Source organism: Camelus ferus, chromosome 2 (assembly GCF_009834535.1).
Source record: "Camelus ferus isolate YT-003-E chromosome 2, BCGSAC_Cfer_1.0, whole genome shotgun sequence".
NCBI classification, from domain to species: domain Eukaryota; kingdom Metazoa; phylum Chordata; class Mammalia; order Artiodactyla; family Camelidae; genus Camelus; species Camelus ferus.
This window is the reverse complement of record NC_045697.1, coordinates 54,525,592-54,546,021: the sequence shown is the minus strand read 5'-3', so window position 1 is coordinate 54,546,021 and position 20,430 is coordinate 54,525,592. Positions and strand designations below refer to the sequence as shown.

Sequence of the window (20,430 nt, the reverse complement as noted above, 5' to 3'; positions counted from 1 at the left end):
CATCTACTGGTAAGGGGTACAATTGAACAGCCAGATGAAGAGGGCAAGGTCTGGAAGGGTCCCGAGCCCAGGTGTTTCTGTCTCTGTGGAGATGAGCTACACCACCCTTTTGGCATGTGGAAGCTCATCAAATCTTGCTGTTCAAGGTTTTTATAAAGCTTAATCTTCAGGCCCACTCCCTCCTTCTTCCTGAAGGTTGATGGGTGGGGCTGACAGTTCCAACCCTTTAATCATTTGTTCTTTTGGTGACCAGACCTATCCTGAAGCTATTTAGGGATCCCATCCTAAGTTACATCATTAGTATAAATTCAAGTATGATGTAACGGGGCTCATTGTGAATAATAAAGACACTCCTATCACTTAGAAAATTCTAAGTGTTTTAGGATCTCTATGCCAGGAACTTGGGGACTAAGACTAAATATACTTTTTATTATACTACACACACTCACTCTCCATTCCCAGCTGAAACCCCAGTCAAGTGAGTGAGGGCACCCTAGACCATTCAGCCACAGCCAAATATACCCAGATCCAGAGAATCATCAGCCAGCCACAGAATGATGAGAAATAGGTAATATTTGCTGTTTTACTCCACATGCTTTAGGGTGGCTTGTTACACCACAAAAACTAACTAATATAGCACCTTATCCACCATGAAAACAAAAGAAGGAAATAGTTCTATTAAGAACATGAGAAAGATGCTTGCTATAATTCAGAGTGAATTTAATCTTGGGCTTCATGAGAGCCAAGGAAAATAAAAGTAAGACGGGTTATAGAATTCCCATTATTTGAGAAAATAAATATATAAATTCTGAAGAGGTGACAAATATTTTGCTGGTCAAAAGAAGGATAAATGATATGACAGTATTAAAAAAACACAAAATATCATAATATATAAGTGTCTTCATATTTATAAGCAAAAGAAAAACATTTCTTATGATTTTCTTACATTAATCGTCAATGTAAGTCAAGACAATCCAACATGTTACGAAAATTCAGCTTATTAAACTCTAAAGGAAGGAATGATCAACATTTCTATGAAACTGACTGGAGGTTTTTAAAACATACTTTTGCAAAGAGCTGAGTATGATGGTAAGTCTTTATATGTGGAAGAATTTTCTTGTATTCTTAAAATCCGCTTACCCTTCTTTTGTAATACAGCCAATCTTCATAGAATGTAAGTTCTTATCTAGGTAGCCTTTCACTTGAGTGAGTGTCTGACTGGGTAATTTAAATATTTTAAACTTAAAAAATTGTATTTCTATAGAACTCATAATAATGTGAATGTATTAATAATGAAATGTTCACCACATGAATGAAATTTGAACTTCAAAGTTCAGTTTTGATTGTTATTTTTATCATTATCAATTGCTCATATTTCTTTGACCTATATAAATATATATTCTGTTTATTAAACCTAAACTATGAACCATGTACTGTGCTAAGTGATTTATGTGTATTTCACTCAGTCCTTTCAACTGTCTTGGAAGGAAGATACTAAATGCTTGTCTTAACCTGGCCCCTTATACAGGCCCCTCTTACAGGTGCAAGGTTCCACTGAAACTGCATAAAAAGTCAAGCATCTTAATGAGGAAAGTTTTGGAAAATGATCTACTTAAACACAGATCAAATTACAACCCCACATCACACCTCATACTAAAATACATTTGTGAAGGATTTAACCAAGAATTAAATGTTACATTAAGCCATAAAAAGTGGGTGATTTATCTTATAGTAAAAAGGAAACTTATACCACACAGCAATTAAGAAAGTTACAAAGGGAAGTATCAAGAGGAAAATAGTTGAATATACACTAAGGAAATAATGCTTATAATTTCTTTCCTGCAGGAGTATAAACATTATTGGACAGAGTTGAGAGGAACTACACTTTTCTTTTATACCGACAAAAAAAGTACAATAGTAAGTAGACATGTTCAGCTGATTTAATTTTTTCCCTATACACAACTTGTCGTATAGTTTATTATTCACTGTCTTCCAAGAGTAAAGATGTTCCAGTATACCAACTTAAGTAAGAAATTTGCCTCCCTCCCCCCAAAAGATTTTTTTAAAACTTTCAAAAATGTACAATGGGTAGATTTTTTTTTTTAAATTTGTATCTGTGAGGGATATCAATTCCAAGACCCATGGTAAAATCTCCTGGGTAACTCAGAAGAAGGCATTAATTCATGTTTTTAATTTTGCATTCTTCCCTTGCTGATCCTGTTAATAAAAACTTAGTTGAAAAGTGAAAACTTTAGCAGGACATCTGGATTCATATTGCCTAATACCAGGTAATAGCTTTAATTTTCCCTACTTTTAATCTTGCTGTAGCATGCAGTTATAATCTGAAGGGAACTAGATGATCCCCAAAGCTTATAACATACAATATGTCACAATTTAATTTTTCTAGAAAGATACAAACATACCCCATGAAACGACTTCTAAGAGCTCAAGCATGAGTGTAACAATAAAGAGATTGAGATAATTTATTTGTATTAATTTTAAAAAATTGATTTATATCTCAATTTGTCCAAAAAAATTGAAAACTATGTATTTCTTTTTTCTTTTGTACAAATAAAATGTAGCATTTTAGTAGCAAATGCATGCCTAGCTTGGAATGCTATGCTTTTAAGAGATTTTATGATTCAGTAACCTGTTGAAATATAAACACTTTAGACCATGGATGCAGTAGCCCACACATCTTAGGACATCTTTATTACTTGATCAGATCTAATGAAAGATACAGCAAAAGAGCCTGTATGATGTGTTCACCTGCAGGCATTTCAGCACCATTATTGGTAAACTAACCAGAAGTCATTTATGAAAACAAACAGAAAACAAAGTTAAAATGGTCATCTTTCATCAGAGTTCTGGATAGACAAGATTTATATAAAGGTGGTTTCAAATACCATAAGAAATTTTAACAAAATTAATTTCTTTGTTGTGCCTTCCAGCTTCCCACTGATGTCAGCGAAAATATAAAAGACCTTAGTCTAAACCTTGTAAAATACACACATGTGAGAGAGTTAATGGTAATTATTCACCCAGTACATGGCAAGAGGAGGTGCAGCTTAGTGACTGAGAGCCTGGTCTTTAGGCAGACTGTGAGTTCCATGTTGTTCAAGATGTTCCAGTATAGGCTGGATGACTGCATGAAGGGATACCCTGGGGGAGATTCAAGCAACAGAAGGCAGCTAGATTAGACAGATGACCTTTAAGGCTCTTTCAGCACTACAATTAAAAACACAAAGATATGACTTCCTTTCTTCTAATCAACAGATCAGCTTATGGCACCCTATCTAACTCCTCCACTTCTTCCTTTGTTGCTTCCTCCTTTATCTTAGAAAAATTCACTTAGCTTAACCTAGACAATTTATCAGAAAAAGATTCTTGTGTAATTTAAAATTTTGTCCCCTTTCCCTTATATCTCTCTTTCCATTTTTAATTGCTTTTTGTTATTGAAGAAATATTTTTAAAGAAAAAAATATTTAAAGGCAGGGAGAGTATTAAAAAAAAAGAAATAGGTCAACTCAAACTTACCCTCAGCCTCACCAATATAGGAATTGCTCTGGAAACAAAATTATTTACTTATTTTTTATGCCTTACCTTATTCAGAAAATAAAAGAATCATATTCACAAGAATAGAGTAAATAGGTTATATTGGGCATAATAGAGAGTAAAATGAAAGGAGATAAAAAGAAGTCAAGAAAGAGGCTGATTTAGCAAAAAATTACACCATAAAAACCCTACTACATTTACTAGAGATGGTCCTAATCTTTCTATACTACAGAGCAAGTCTGACCAGTTGCATACAGACCAATTCATATAGGCCAATTGCTCAAAAGAAATATTTTTATTATACTGGAATAATATAGGAATTTCTTAATAGGATCCTCATAACCCGTGGCATATGGTAAACGATGAACAATGACTTTCTGAAAAAATGTATGAATATATACACATATATACATATTATTATATGTATATTATAATATTATTATAAATATTACTGATATAAAGAATGTATAGTATACAGTTTAAAAAATAAAATACACAATATTCTTTACTGTAATTTCCATGCAGGCAATTAATTCTTACAGAATACTTCTGCTGATTTTTCTAAACCTGTATCTGTAGCCAACTATGACTGCAATTCATCATGATTTGATAAATGGAGTTGTTTTCCAATCTGCTGTTTCCCTACTAACATTATTGTATTGTCATTAAACATATTTGACATGAAGTTTGGCCAATGGTTTTGTTTACATTAATGAAAGTAAAGCAACAATTATGTATGTCAGAATGTCACCTATTTGTAATGATATGAGCAACTTCTTCGCTAAATGAGATAATTTTTGAATTATGGAAGAATATTTTATCATTTTTATGTTCTGTTTACAATTAAAAAGCTTCAGACACAACAAACTTTAAAATTTCATCTGCATTATTAATATTTTCCTCTTTACTTCCTAGAGTCCAGACCGCAGGCCAGCAAAATGTAGCCCTTGGGCCAAATTTAGCCTGCCGCCTGATTTTATACAGTCTGTGAGCTCAGAATGTTTTTCTTTTACATTTTTAAAGTGTTGTTAAAGAAAAAAAGGAACAAGAATTTGCAACAAGACTGCATGTGGTCCTCAAAGCCTAACACATTTACTGTTTAGCCTTTGCAGAAAAGTTTGCTGGCCCCTTGGACACTTAACAAAACAATAAATCAAGCCCTAATTTGTAATTTGTAAGATTTGTCATTTTCCATGGTGTAAATACTCCCACCATGGCCAATTTCAACCTATCAATGTTACCTCACTGAACATGGGGTTGGAAAGACAGGTACAGAAGCACAGTATTCTAGTGTATAATATTTTCACAGAAATGAAGACATAAATAAACACAAGAGCTTAGAGAGTGCTATGCAGTAATATAACCAGAAAATGATGTTTTGAATTCTAATTACCTGTTGTTAATATAATTTATTTACTTGTATGTTTATTTAATTTAATTTTTAATAATGGCCATGTTTAACAAGCATCTTTCAAAACTGCTGAAAATTTAACAATTGGCTTTTGCAAACCTGTATGAGCTAATCAAACCCACCACCGCAAAATACATTTCCAAATGCCCTCTGGATTGGGAAGGGGTGTGATGCCCAGCTGCAAACCAGGGTATCACACCAGGTACAAGTAACTTGAAAGGAAGATATTACCAATTGTCCTTCCTGCTAGAACTAACGTATGTTACCCATGAAATAATTGAGATTTCCCTGTATCTTTGCAGTATGTTGACAAGTTAGACATAATAGACCTCACATGCCTTGCTGACCAGAATTCAACTGAAAAGAATTGTGCAAAATTCACCCTTGTTTTGCCAAAAGAGGAAGTGCACTTGAAGGTGAGTGAGAAGCAGAAATTAGTCTGAAACAAGTTCCGGTTATAAATAGCATTCAGCTTTTCTAAACCTGGTGGCTGAGGTAAAGAGGAATTATAAGAGGAGCAGCCAAGGCTTATACTTTGTTAATATTTCCTGCCTTTGCCAAGAACTATAGTTTCCTAAACAGAGATTTGAAAAAGCATGTTCACTTGTTTAGTAGACAAGCACTTTGAAACCATATACTGCTGTCCTCTGAGAAAGTCAGAGATCCCACCTGGTGTTTTTAGAAAGTTGTTCTTGAATTGGCACTCAGGGACTTGGCATTCACTGAGTTCCCAGATGATTCTGAGACCTATCCAACATGATATATGTGTGGAACCATTGAATCAGACAAATTCACATTTCAACAAATTGAGAGACATTCTGCAAGGCAATTGGCCTAAGCTCTTCAAAAATACCAGTGTAACGAAAGCCAAAGAAAGACTGGACACCTGTTCCTATTTATGGAGATTATGGAGTCATGACAGCTAAATGCAGTGTGTGATCCTGGATTGGATACTGGATCAGAAAACAGAACAAAAGCTATAGAGAGCATTTCAAGACAATTAGAAAATTTGAATGAGAACTGCATATTAGGTGCACACAATTTGTGATATATGAAATAAATCTCATAAAACTCTAATCTCCAAATAGGCAGAGATCTGTTTGTTAAACTCACTGCTATATACTCAGCACCTACATAGAAAAAAAAATTTTTTTTGAATTGGCATTGAAAGTGAGCCATTTAAAGTCAACCCACAACTACAACAGAAAGAGAATAACTTGCCATTAAATAGGGTATAGTTGGAGTTGACCTTGAAAGCATTGGTCATTAAGCTTTCATCTACCAGGAATCTACTAAGGCCCCACTCCTAACCTGGGCCTCAGAATCTGCATTTTAGTCAAGCTCTCTAGATGATTCTGATGTGCTGGTTTAGAGCACAAGATTGGGGTCAGAGACCTAAGTTTGCGTGACTATTTTATTTGTTAGTGTATAATCATAGGCAACCTACTTAATCTCTTTATTGCCTTGGATTCTTCCCTCTGAAGTCTTAACTGAGATGTAACCCTCTGACTGAGGCCTACATGGACCACTTCATAAAAACTGCAATTCTTTTCCCCTCCCATGAGCCCGAATGGCATTCCTAATCTCTCTTAACCCTGCTCTATATTTTAGTTTCTTTTATTTCCATCTGACACCGTAACATGTACTCACGGTTATGTTTATAATTTATTGTTCCTTGCTAGACTCTAACCCCTATGAGAATTAGGATTTTTGTTTTGTTCTCTAGTGTAAACCAGTACATGGAATAGTGACCAGCACATAAAGGCACTCAATAAGTATCTGTTAAATGAACACTGTAAAAATTCTTTTTAAAAAGTAACTTTTGTGTAGTTGCCATGAAGATTGAATCAGTTAATACGTATGAAATACTTAGAACAGTAGCTGCCACTTATAAGCACTTAATAAATGTTGGTTGTATTAGTAGTATTTAGAGCTATGAATTGAAAGCTTCTAAGGTAACTTACTAACTAATAAGGTAATTGGAAGTAACTGTATTGGTCCTACCTGGTTGCCCCAAACTTAAAGCCAGTCAGGGTTAAATACCAGTGGGGGAGTAACTATGAATTGAAATACTGCAGAAATAAGTGTGCTAACATTTAAATCTTTTTGAGTTAAGTAAATTTGTACAATAAGCAAATACACTAAAGCTATGTACTTCTGTCTTCTGATAAAAGAAAACAGTATTGAAATATTTCACAACAAATACACATTAATAATTCAAAGCCAAAAGGAAAATGAATTGTTTCTTCCTTTTAACTGATTTTAAGTGGTTTAAAAATACAACTGTTTTCTTAAAGCAATGTGCTTCAATAGAAGAACATGCATTTTGTCAATCTTGCTGGGTTTTGATGGCTTACGTATTTTGAGTTTTATAAAACAATCATATGAAATTCTGAAGTTATTTGAAGTCAATAAATGTATTAATGCTAACAGTCATTCATGACTTTTCTTTTCTTTTTTGTTTTTGTTTTTGTCTTCATCTTTAGACAGAGAACACAGAAAGTGGGGAAGAATGGAGAGGTTTCATTCTCACAGTAACAGAAGTAAGAAGGACATTATTTTTGATTAATTCATTTATTCAACAAATACTGACTGAGTAACTACTATGAACCATCCAGAGTGAAAGGGACTGAAGTTATAGTAATTGAAAAGGACAGATATAAACCCTTACACTTACTCATGAAATTTATATTTTTATTGGGTGAGTGGAAAGAGGAAAGAAAATAAACAAGAGAACAAACAAGATAGTTTAAAATTGTGATAACTGTTATGAAGAAAATCAACAGGAGAATGATTCTAGCTAGTAAATCACAGGTGGTCAGGGAGACCTTTTGATCTTATCCCTTTGACACAGTGGTCCTTTGTATATTATGATATTTGTAGCTTACATAGCATCTGCTAAAATACTTCCCAGTTCCTTTCTTATTCATATAATATATATGTATAAAATGCTAACTGAGATAGATTTTATGAATTACATAGACAATATAACAGGGAGAGACCATCAAAATGAAAAGTCATCTTTCAACATTTGTTTAGCGAGTCTTAAGAGAAAGGGATGCTTATCTGTTCAACTCTGTGGCATCTTATCTGAGACAAATAGTAAGATCTACTGCTTAGAGTTAACTGTTGGCAAAATAATTACCATTATTTTAAATAAAGCCACAGTAGCAACTGTCTAAGAAAGATGAGGTACTTTGATAACCAGCTCCCCAAAGAGCAACGTATTTTCTAATACTCTTAGGGGATATGAAAGCGTCCTATGTTTGTTAGGGTCAGTTAAATACAGACTTTATCCAAAGCTAGTTTCTAAGCAAAGCCTTTGCAGTCACAATAAAATAAGCACTGCACTTTACCAAGATGTTGGATGCTGGTCCTTTGTCTTAGACAAAAGCCAGTAAAAGTTGGAAGTTCAACTACCATGTAGGAAAGTCATAGGAAGCTAGAAGAGTGGACCAGTTAGGTATGTGAAAGATATATTGATTTGCGGGGAGAGAGAAACTCTTTGGGGAACTGTATTTCCTCCCTCTGTTGTGGAAAGGCATTGGTGTGTGGCCTCGCACTTCTTATACTGGGGTACAAGTATAGGTGTCAAGGAGTACACTAAAACCACTGGAAAAAACATGGGGTGCCTCTTCCTGGAACACTAATTATGCTTGACATTTTGGCCCCAAAATTTTGTTTTTAGTTTTTTTCCTTGAGGTAAGGTTAAAAGCACTATTTTTTTAAGTTAAAATGTACATAGGCATATTAAAGAATTAAAATAAAATTCACATGAATTTTCAAAAGATGACAAGTTACCTCAAATATTGTGCTCTATAAATGTTGTTTTTACTATGTTCCCAGGTCACTCTGTTATATACATTCATACCATGCTGTTGTTAGGAGAACTTTAGTAGAAGTCTGAGAAACACAGACTATAGTTGAAAGTGCAGAGAGGTTGCTTTTGAATTAATTAAATTGGAGTTTGAGTCCTGGTTCCACAACTTTCTAGCTATCTGACCCTGGACTAGTTATTTAATCTTTCTGAGTCTGTCATTTTCCTTTGTAAAGTAGGGATAACAATACCTATCTTGTAGCATTGCTGTGAGGATTTGCAATAGCTCAAAGCTTGGGACATAATAAGCAATTAATAAGGAATAGCAGTTTCACTAGTTTTTCCTCAGTCTATTATTTTTTCTGCATTAGTATAAAAGGGAATAGTCTTATTGATTATTAGTAGCTTAATTATCCAGAAGAATCTTCTCTAAATATTTTTGATTATGTACCCTTATTAATAAGTTTTTATTTCAAATTTCATATATATATTTGTATATATACACATATATGTTTAAAATATAATCAAAAATAGGAATTAACAACATAATATATAAATGGAAAATGAAGTTCTAGTATTTTCATCCCACACTCCAAAGGACTTTCTTACACACCCCCTGGAAGGCATGGACCCCACTCTAGAGATCAAGATGACAATCAGACATGGCTGGCTCAAAATATAGGCTAGGTATTGCCACATAAAGAAAAATATTCTACTATTCAGATTATAACTTCAAAGAGTACATAGCTGGTCATAATGAGGTCTCAATGAGAGGTATGAAAACCTAGGAGACTAAATCCAAGCACACTCTAGAAAAGACTTTCTAAAAAACCTAATGTGTGAGTGAAAATTCAAAATAGAAACACAAACATACCAAAATATAGACCATCTGTTGCTGACTCTCAGTCATCTAATAACTGGTTCCATCTCAACCCCATGTTGCCATATGGTTGGTGGAGCTCGTTCCAGGTTACCTGTGGGACAACTTGCAGGTGCGCTAGCACTTCCCTGACAGTGAGATCTTGTGAGCTCAGAGTGAAAAATGAGAGGTTTGTTGTTACTTGAATCAGCTTATGGTGCCAGGTGGGCATACTTTGCTTTGGGCCCAAAAGGAGAATTTCTTGGAAGATCAGGTATCCTGTGCAGGTTCTAATTGGTTAAGAAGCAACTTAATTCTAAGACACTAAGATTTTCTATTCATGATCCTATCCACCTATTTCTGTCAAGTAACTGAAGCTCCTTAGGACTAGAACAGGCTCATCGTTGCTAAAATCAGTTAGTTATTCTGCTGTCTTTCTTGTTTGCCTACTGCTTTAATTGGTTTCAGCTGTCAGTTCCCCTACATGTGTCACTCCTTCCTGGGCAAGTAATTAGACTGCATGAAGTCCTAGAGAGAGAAAAGAAAAGGAGGACTGAGACAGAACAGTTACCGTGTTCATCCCTGGAAAAAGAGAAGGAGCCAATTGAAGATTATGTGGATGTACTGAACCCTATGCCAGCGTAAGTGCACCACAAACTCCAGTTTACTTATTAGATTACTAAAATTATTTTCTAATTATCAAAGAGAGCTAGTCATTGGACTCATTAAAGCAAGGACAATAAGCTGCCTTGTGGACACACAGTGTATCTCTGCGTACATGCTATATTTCCTCTTCTAAGTCATATCAACAAAATGCAGATTTGAACCAAGCCTCTTACCACAAAGGAAATCCCCTTCCCCCCACACCTTTAGACTAAATAGATATTTTTTTCCAAAGAACAAACCTAAATAAAAACTTCTGTGCAGAAGGAAGGAAAAGGATGTTTTTTTCACCATGCAACTCTATGATTGACTGATTTTCTAACAGGAAATTATACAGAAGACTTAACATACCTGAAAGTTTTATTCAATTGATCAGTCAGTGAGTAGTTTTGAGCTTGTACTTTGAGGAAGTCACTGTGTCAAGTGTGTAAGGTGTTGGGAAAGAAGAGGCACAGAACATGCTGAAGTCAGTAACATCCTACATTTGTCTTTTAACCCTTATATTGCTGAAAAGTGTGGCTAAGAGTGTGAACCCTGGAATCTTGGTCTTCTTGTCAGTGAAACTTGTCCTGGTATCATTTTTGACATCAGGTTCTGATGCGTATTCTACCTGTACCACACTCACTGAAAACTGCCAATCATCTCTCTTAGCTGAAACTTGTGACAGCTGATGGACTGATAGGTTAAAATTCACACAGACTGCTTCTTTTTCTTTTTACTCAATAAGACAAACAATACATGTTTATTACAGTTAAATAAAAAGAAGATTAAAATCAGCCTTTGTCTCACCAGAGATATTCTCTTTCAACATCCTTGGTGTATTGCATATCCTGCCAAATTTTTTTTTCTGTTGAAAAAACAGGCTTTTCATTGACCACAATATTTACTATAGAAATAAGTTGAAAAAAATGAGAAGCACTTTAACAGTTTTACACATTAAAAATGCCACCAATGCCATTAGAAAGTCATATTATACCAAAAGGGGTGAATTCAGACATACCCTCAAATATAAATTATTTAAGACAGAGACCATACAAGAAGCATGTCTAGAGATTTTTTGTATTTCTGAAAAGAAACCACCAATAAATATTATTTATCCAAGAGCTTATTATAGACTGAGTCTGGGGATATATTGTTAATCCTTATCTTAGATTTTCAAGTGGTAATGGTAAATATATACTTTTCAGGTGATAACTTTTCAGGTCTTTCTTGTTTAAAGAGAAAGAGGCTTTGGAGGGATGAGGGAAAGAGGGCCTTAAGTATAAGCATACTCACTGTGGCACAGGCTTGTAATAATAGTAATTATATCACTGTCATTGTAATAATAAAGCTGGGAAATTTAAGAAAATTTAATAACTGCAGCTCTTAGAGTTATTTCAGTACCATTTTTTTCAGGTAATGATCTTCAGCAGTTAAAAAAAATCTGTTTTTTATCTCACCTCTGTAGATGTTTTTATGCAGTGTCCCGGAAGGAAGCAACTGAGATGCTTGAGAAGAATCCTTCCTTGGGAAATATGATCCTGAGGCCTGGTAGTGACAGTAGAAACTATTCCATCACCATCCGGCAGGAGATAGAGTACGTTTAATTAAAAAAAAAAAAAGCATGGAATTATTAAAAGCATGGTATCACTTTAGAAAGCAAAGTCACACAAGTCATATCAGCACCTGTTCTGTGTTTTGTTGGGGCTAAAAATGTGAATATAAGAATGAGGAGGGAATGTTATACAAACAGTGCTAAAGACAGGGTTAATATTTGTAGTAGGGAAGAAGAAAAATGAGCAAATTACTTTGGTTCTGGATATAGTTCTGTTGTTCATTCACTCATTTCAACAAATGTTTATTGAGCCAAGTAATATTTGAGGTAGATGTACATGAGCAAACAAAGTAATATCCCTGGTGTATAGTGTCTACATTCTTTAAAAAAATTTTTTTTGTTTGTTTGGGGAGGGGGATATTAATTTTTTATTATTTATTTATTTATTTATTCATTCATTCATTCATTCATTCATTTATTCATTTATTTAATGGAAGTACTGGGAATCAGACCCAGGACCTTGTGCATGCTAAGCATGTACTCTACCATTGAGTTATACCTTCCCCCAAGAGTCTACATTTTTGTAGGGAGACATAGACCATAAAAAAATACATAACTAAAAATATGGATATGATAATAAGTTTTATGGAAGTAAAATAAAGCAGGATGGGAGAGAGGAGAACTCTCAGAGGTGATACAGAGAGAAAGTGTTTCTGGTTGCTGTTGTTGTTTTAATACAGGGTGGTCAAGGAAGGCCTACTTTATTAACCTACACTTAAGCAGAGACCTCAAGGAAGTTAGAGAATATAGCGTGTAAATATTTAGGATAAGAGCATTCCAGGCAAGAATCATAGATGCCTAGAGGTAGGAGAAGGCTTGGATTGTTCAAAAACAAGAAGATGCAGTGGACTGAGCAAGGAGAAAGAGGTAGATGAGATTCCAGAGGTGATGTAGGGGCTGATGGCTCTAAGCCATTCAGCTTATTGTGGAGAAAAGGGTTATGCTCTGAAGGACATGAGAGGCCCCTGGACTGTGATGAATAAAGAAGTGACATACTCTGACTTAACCATAAAAAGAATCACTTAGGAGTCTTTTGTCAAAGTTAAGAATTCCTTTCTAGTGAAATGGTTTACCTTTGATAAAGTCAGTAACATTTACATGCAAAAGTTGATTTTTCTGTATAGTAAGGGTCATTGTATTTTTTAAAGTCCATGCCAGCTCTCAGAGTCTATAAAAACTTGCATTTCAGTAGGGACTCTGCCTTACTTAACATTTTTACAACTGATAATATAATTAAAATATAGAGTTTTTGTCCTAAATGGAAATATTCAGTACATGATTATTTTTCATAAAAGAGCTTAAACAGAAGTTTGATTCTTGAATTTGCTATTCTTTCTTTCTTTCTTTCTGGGGATAATATTCTGGGGTTTTTTTTTATGGGTTTTTTTTGGCCATATCTATCAATGAATCTCTCTACTGATCCATATGTAAATATCAATAATTCTAAACATATTAAATATGAAGAAACTGACAAGTGAATAAAGACAGTAAAAAGAAAATAATCATTACAGGGCAAAATTAAAATTATGGCATATGGCTGCAATGCTAGTATAAGCCACAGCCCAATAAGCTTCATTCACTTGCCAACTACTTCATATAAACTAAGACTTGTCTTTATACACTAGCCATGTGCACTGAATAGATGGCAAGAATGTTAGATGGTAAATCAAATCCTGGTTCTGTGTATGAAGTAAGAGTATCTATGGGTGTGTGTGTGTGTATTTTTCCACAGTGAATATCTATGTCAACTATCTTGTGGTTTCATTATTTTCTGTTTATTATAGACTAATATTTGCTATATTGGATTTTCAACTAATACGGTAGAATATCATGGATTACTCACTTTTAACTTGAATTTTAATTTAACTGGCTATCTTGAAACAAATCCAAAAGAAATAAAAGTTATGACTGCCATTAAATATCAGTGAGCTTAGAAGAACTGGGAGAAAAGTGAATTTTTCTTTTTAGTATAGCCTGGTCAAGGAGCTTGTCTTTTTTCAGGGTTTAGGATACTGAATATCACTTAAAATATAAAATGCTTTTAACTGCTTACTTCCACCTTTAAAAATAAAAGTATGTAAAACTGAGTTAGAATTTATCTTGCAGATTTTTAAAAAGAAATCTAACTGCTTGAAAGTTAAATTAGATACACAAAAAAGTGATTAACTTTTTTCCTTCATACTGTTCTTTTCTTGGTTGGATTGAGCGATCTATTTGCATGTGAACTCTGTGCTTATTGTTCTGCATGAAACGAACAAATTCATGAGATCTAACAGCTCTTTTAAGACTAAATATACAGTCTTTATATATTTCCTGCACAATAGCAGCAAGATCTATTTTAACGTGTTCTAAATTAGTCCAACTTATGATTTGCATTTTCCGTACAAGTGAGCTATGATAAATAACTTTTGCTGCAAATGTGAGTTGTGACCAAATGCAATGAGTGTCTATATTTAGAATATGAATTTAACATCATAGTTTTATTTGTATTGTGTTTAAGTTATATTTAATCTCATAAGAGTCTGGCAAAGGAGTTCATATCAAAGTTACATAATTCTAATTTTAGAAAACACATTTCCAGTTTAAATTCATAGAAATTCATGCTTTTGTACAGCTGATGGTCACAAAAATGCATAACACTTCATAAAACTGACCATTCCCCCCACCAAAAGTTTTTATTTAGGAAGCAATGAGTGACAGAATGGTCAAACTAGAGCATTCTAACACTGGAATATGTGCTTATTTAGGCTTGGGGGAATAATTTATACCTGAAAGTGGCTGAGAAAAATTTTAACTGGTTTTGCACAAATATTCCTTATGAGCCAGATATATCTATGATGTTACAGATTGTTATATATGTTCTTTAATGCCTCAACATAGGTCTTTTAGAATGCCTGAATTTAATATCCTCTATTTAACAGGTCACTTAATTTTGAAGAATAGGAATTGTAGAGAGCAGAGGAAATTAAGCTTGTTAGACTGTAGCACTTAATGTAAAGACTTTGGCAGAAATCTAGACTATCAGTGCTACCCACAAAACCAAGTCATTCTTTTCCAGGTTGTAGGAGAAATGTTCAGCCATGCAAGTTTAGACCAGTGTGTCTGGTAAAACACTAGCTGAAAAGGACAAGTTGGTTTACAAAGCAGTACTTGAAAGTAAAGTTATCTCCATCTGTTAACAAGTCAACTGTGGGAGGGAAGATCACAGTTTTCAGGAAGAGGCAAAAGTCATTCAATGTCAAATTATCAGGTAGCTCCTCTCATGATGCAAAATGTCATCCAACTTTACCCAGCCCAGTGGTGCATGAATTCATAAGACATAAAGCTATTCTTACAACAAACTTCATAATGTGGTTTTGCTTTCTTAAAATTGTTATGAGTACAGTGTAAGCTAGAAGAACAAACACTGTGGAAAGCCATTAGCCAAGAAAGCAATAGAAAATACTGACCCCAAATTCATTCCTCTGCAAAAATTGGGGTCAGAAGCTAAGAACAGTATTTATAACCACATTTAAGGCCACAGTTTTTTTTAAAAAGATAAGTTACTTCTTTTTTGAGGTCATAGTCAGGAAACCTCAATATAACAAATGTTATCAATCTAAGTTTTTATTCCCCTCTTCATTCCTTTGGAAAAACAAAATATGAAAGCAAAACACAGGTTTTTACAGAGAGTCAAAATTTAAGTGACTTCAATGGAATTTTTTTCTACCTTACTTTCTGCCTCAGAACTTAGTCCTGTTAATCAAAGTTCCAAGAGAGCCTGTTAACTTTTGCTGCTTTTCCTCCCACAGCTTTACCATGAATGATGATGATGATATGATGGCTGCTACTAACAACTCATTGTCCACACTTATGGGGTACATTTGTGTGCACTCTGTTGAGTGCCTGACAAACATTTCTTTCAGACACAATTAAAAACTAAAACAGTATTTTCCATGTTTTACAAGTGAAGAGGCTGAGGTTTACAGAAGCTACTAAGATAAAAACAATACATTTGAAAACTATTAAAAAGTAGTTATAAATTACTGAGGGTCTATATATGACAGACATTTTACTAAGGACTTTTCAAACATTAATTCACAATAGCCCTGTGAGAAAGGCTTTACCATCTCCATTTTATAGATGAAGACATGAATGCTCAGAGAGTTCAAATAACAGAATTAGAATTTGAACCTAGATCTTTCTGGTTATAGAGGCCATACCTTTCAAGCTTTCTATCAGTCTTCCAAGGAAAAATAATCACTTATTTCATAGAAGTATAAGAATTCTAATTGGAATTGGTGAGAATTTTCAAAGGTAACTGTATGATTATAAAGCTCTTTTCACATAGGGATAAAGATAAGCCAGAGCCAATCAACCCAGAAGAGGGTACTTGTAAGATCTCTTATGTCCCAAAGTTTCCTTCACCAGTCTGTGACTGATTCCTGAAGGCTTACAATTAAGGGGTACCTTTTTTCTCTTTTTTTTTTTTTTTTAAAGAAAGGAAGAGAGTTGGTTAGGTTTTATCCTATGTTTTGAGAGTGAAGCTCTAGAATAAGAAAGCCATTGGAAAAAATTATTAGCTGTTTTCCAACATGCTGTCCTACTAAGAGATTTGGATATTACATTAGATAAGAGAGTCCTTAAACAGAATTGTAGTTCTGTCCTAGAGGAATGTAATCTGGAAATGGCAAGAGTGATGAAAAAGAACACGGGAAGCCCTGTAGACAAACTTTACCTCACAGACAATTTTGCTTAGGCAGCTTCTGTAAATTGGACAGATGTTGAATTAGTTTGTTTTTCAAGCAAATAAAAGCGTAATAAATGCCGTTAATTTTTCAACATTAGAAAGTCTTGGTCCTGATACTGTTGCTGTATGAATCAAGGAAATTTAAGGCAAACATACCAACTGCTCTCAGTATAAATTAGTTCTAGCAAATAGCACTGTGAGATGGGTTCCCAATATTCTGAAAGTTCAATTTCATAAATATTTATTGTGTGCCCAATGCTGGAGTACAAAAGTGAATAGAATATATTTTGTTCTAAAGCAGTTATAGTCAATAAAGTACTATGCATTTAGGATGGTAATACTTTAGAGTGCCATGTGACTACAGAAGAGGAATACATTAGGATTCATTTACTGTACTTACATTCTCACCTGTGTGTTCATTTAGTACCTAACACCTACCATTTTCCATATCTCTAAAGCATCCCTGAAGTTAGAAGATATCCAGGGTGGTATATGGCTAGCAGGAAGAACAGCCATTGAGGGCATTCTGATGGGAATATTGATGAGGTGAAGAAGAAAGTAATTTGCTTTCAGAATTTCTTTCTACTTCCCTTTTAATATAGAGAATATATATTTGATTTTTATATACCTACATAGGATTTTATATTGTCTACTTTGTAAATTACTAGCATTTAAAAAATAGTTTCTGCCTGAAAGATTTTAGTTCTTGGTTTCTTTTTTCATCTGTTATTCTTCTCATTCATCTACTCAGTGACCCAGGTTTCCTATATCCCTAGTGTATAACCCTATAAAAAGAGACATAGGAAAAAAGTAAATAGTAAAACAAACAAAAAACGTGTGTGTGTGTGTGTTTGTGTGTGTGTTTTGCCAAACTGAAATCATGGGAGTATAGTTTTACTATACAGGTGATATTTTATAATCACTTTAGTTTGATTCACCCAATAGTATACTCAAATGGAGATGAACCTTTTTTTTTTCTTTTCATTTTAGCCTTCCAAGAATCAAGCACTACAAAGTGATGAGTGTAGGACAAAACTACACTATTGAATTGGAAAAACCTGTAAGTAGCTATTTCCTTATTGTTGATTAATTTTCTCCTGCTTCCTCCCAAAACTATCTTATAGAATACAAAGTAAGGTGGAAACGCATATTCCTTACCTAAGAAAATAGTGTTGGCAAAAACAGCCACGTTAGGAGGCCCCGAAGGTGGCAGACATACAGGGTGAGAAATGCGATGCGACAGCAGGTGAATGAGGCAGAGTAGAAGATAATTTGCTAACAATTCTTTCCACTTCTCTGAAAATCTTCATCAAACAGTTGCCTCAGAGAGAGAAAAATATTTCTGTTAAGTATCTGTTTTACATCCTCCAAGTAGAAGTAATATTTCAATGTGTTTATCTCTAATGGGAAAAAATCTTTGAATGCCTAGTCCTCTAATACAGCAGTTGTATTATGTATCACACTATGCAGTTGTTCAGAAATTCCCCTCTTAATAGTGACAAAATAGTGAAGAAAGAATTTCTTCCTCATCTTCAACCCCTTTCCTATCCCAACCAACTTATCATAGGGCTAATGATAAAATATCATAACCACTGCATACTGTTAGGCACAGAGCTAAATACTTTACACCATCTAATTTAATTTTTATCATTACCCTGAGGTAACACCTATTACACAGTGGAAAAACTGGTATTTACAGTGGTCTGTATTCTAGGGAAAGGGAATATAGCTCTGTGATCTTAGGCTGCAGTGGTGGGAAGATAGGGCCAGGGAAGTGACACCATTTAAATGGAAGCAATGGATCTTGAAGATATTCATGGTATCTTCTCTAAAACTGAGCTCCTAGTGCCTCTGCCTCCCCAGGCCCACTGTGTTGGTCAGAGAAAGGGAGTGTAGTGTTGAATTTCTTATGTTCTGACTATAACCCTCAGAGTGCAGTGTGACCTTTGCCAAGAGCCAGACAGCTGCTACTTCATATACCCCACTTAGGTCTCTGCCATGTTTCCTAGAGCTTTTTAGTTCTCATGTCCATGCCTGAATGGGCTTTTCCATAAATTCTAATGAAGGAAACAGAATTAGAATGCAGAAGGATAATCCAAATAACCAAGTGACTGGAAGCAATGGTCAGGGAAGACTGTCTCTGCAGCTGGTGAACTGGGGCTCATTCATCTGTCATTAGCCCAACAGCCCCCAGTGTAAGGAAAGCTAACACCCTGGATTGCTCTTTTACCTTTCATACTCCCCAACCGGGTTGTCATTTTGTGAATTCTTTTTTCTCTTCAAGTTTACCAGGGATATTCAAGTTTAACCTGATTTTCCTTGCATAAAAATATTGGTTTACAGAGCAGCAAGACAATTCAGTTACTCCTAGCCAAGTAAACTATCCTGTTACAATGAGATATTAAAATGCTAAGTTTGCTGGCTTTAAAGGATTCTTCTGTTTCAAGCAGAAGAAACCAATTATGGCTAACTGAAGCAAAAAAAAAAAAAAGGACTTATTTTAGGAACACAGGAAGCACAAAGAATGACTGAAAGGCTTGAAAGCCTTCAGACACTAGGAAGTATTTACTGATACTAAGTATCATCTGATTAGGAGTCTGCTATCCTTTCTTGGTTCTCTATCAAGTTCAAATTTCTTGAAGGGTTTTTTTTTGTTTGTTTGTTTTTTGTTTTTTTGGCCTAACTTGAGTCACATTCTCATGTAATAACAGGAAAATAGCAGGGTATCTAATTATTGTCCATCAAAATGTATCCAATGCGAAAGGTGTAATTTCTCAACAGGGAATTAGATACGGCTATAAAGGAGAAATAAAATGCATGGGTAGGCAAAACCTTGGCCATTCAGTAACCCACTGAAGTGAGGAACTGACACAATTTTCTGGAGATCAGGAAATACACAGTAATCTCCATTAACTTTCAGTTTAGTTTTCTCTTACTCTGTCTTTACACAGGTGACACCGAGTCTTCTCTCACTCTCTTTATACAGGTAACACTCCCAAATCTTTTCAGTGTCATTGATTATTTTGTGAAGGAGACTCGAGGAAATTTACGACCATTTATATATTCAACTGATGAAACCCCTGGTATGTTCTTCATTTCACTGCTGTATTAAGAAAAGCAAAAGAAAACAAAACAAAATCGTATATGATTTGTAATACTAACCAGGTAGAACTATAGTTCAGATTTTAAATTTATCCATTTGGAAATCATTTTATCACTGATCTGTGAAATAAGGGAGTACCAATAAATTCTGATGGATAGAACATGGGCCCATTCTAGAGAAAAAACCCTGAGGCACGTTTATCAAACAAGTTCAGAGATAAGAAAACCACATTCATATAGAGTCATAGAAACCAAACAGGGAATTTAAAGGTATGGCCTGCCAGCAATGTCAGATGCTCTAGACAGATGAAAATGGATGAGGATTTCAGGGGAGACAATAGGAACTGGCCATTAGGCAACAGATGACTTGAGAGGTCTTATTCCACTGTAAAGGCAGAAGGCAGAGGGCAAGATAACAAGGTGAGGAACTACAACTAAAAGACTGTAGAGTTAGGATTGGCTACAAAATTTGTGGGGCCTCTCGTTCATAAATTAAGAATTTCAAAATAGTGGTAGTGAACCATTAAGCCAAGCATGGGACCCAGTGCAACTGCACAGTTCATATGACTATGAAACTGGCCCTGTTTGTAGTCCAGCTTTTGGCAAAGCAGGGCAGGCTGGATGTGACAGTTTCTCTCCATCCTTTGAAACAATCCCTGGTACACATGGTCACTTGACAAACTGTAAGTAGGAGAGAAAA

General features: G+C 34.7%; 1 protein-coding gene and 1 long non-coding RNA gene across 10 annotated transcripts in view; one reads left to right on the top strand and one right to left on the bottom strand.

The window, feature by feature from the left end:
- Positions 1 to 20,430, top strand: part of STAP1 (signal transducing adaptor family member 1) — a 34,148-nt gene that overhangs the window by 7,172 nt on the left and 6,546 nt on the right. For 5 of the 8 annotated variants that reach the window (XM_032459201.1, XM_006185072.3, XM_032459203.1 and 2 more), the window contains exons 2-8: positions 1,846 to 1,917; positions 5,269 to 5,382; positions 7,453 to 7,509; positions 10,111 to 10,283; positions 11,753 to 11,881; positions 17,619 to 17,688; positions 19,615 to 19,711. In XM_032459201.1, coding sequence (XP_032315092.1) covers positions 1,846 to 1,917; positions 5,269 to 5,382; positions 7,453 to 7,509; positions 10,111 to 10,283; positions 11,753 to 11,881; positions 17,619 to 17,688; positions 19,615 to 19,711 — 712 coding nt within the window. Of the gene's footprint in view, positions 1 to 1,845; positions 1,918 to 5,268; positions 5,383 to 7,452; positions 7,510 to 10,110; positions 10,284 to 11,752; positions 11,882 to 17,618; positions 17,689 to 19,579; positions 19,712 to 20,430 lie in introns of all 8 variants that reach the window. The other 3 variants (XM_032459230.1, XM_032459219.1, XM_032459238.1) reach the window with 3 other exon arrangements.
- LOC116657273 lies at positions 886 to 19,752 on the bottom strand. 2 transcript variants are annotated; one of them, XR_004312385.1, is made up of 4 exons: positions 19,565 to 19,752; positions 17,787 to 17,949; positions 11,745 to 11,851; positions 886 to 3,162 (listed from the first exon to the last, which is right to left on the bottom strand). It is a non-coding gene; the product is annotated as an uncharacterized LOC116657273 (long non-coding RNA). The 2 variants fall into 2 exon arrangements; XR_004312384.1 differs by lacking the exon at positions 19,565 to 19,752 and having other exon boundaries at positions 17,787 to 18,960.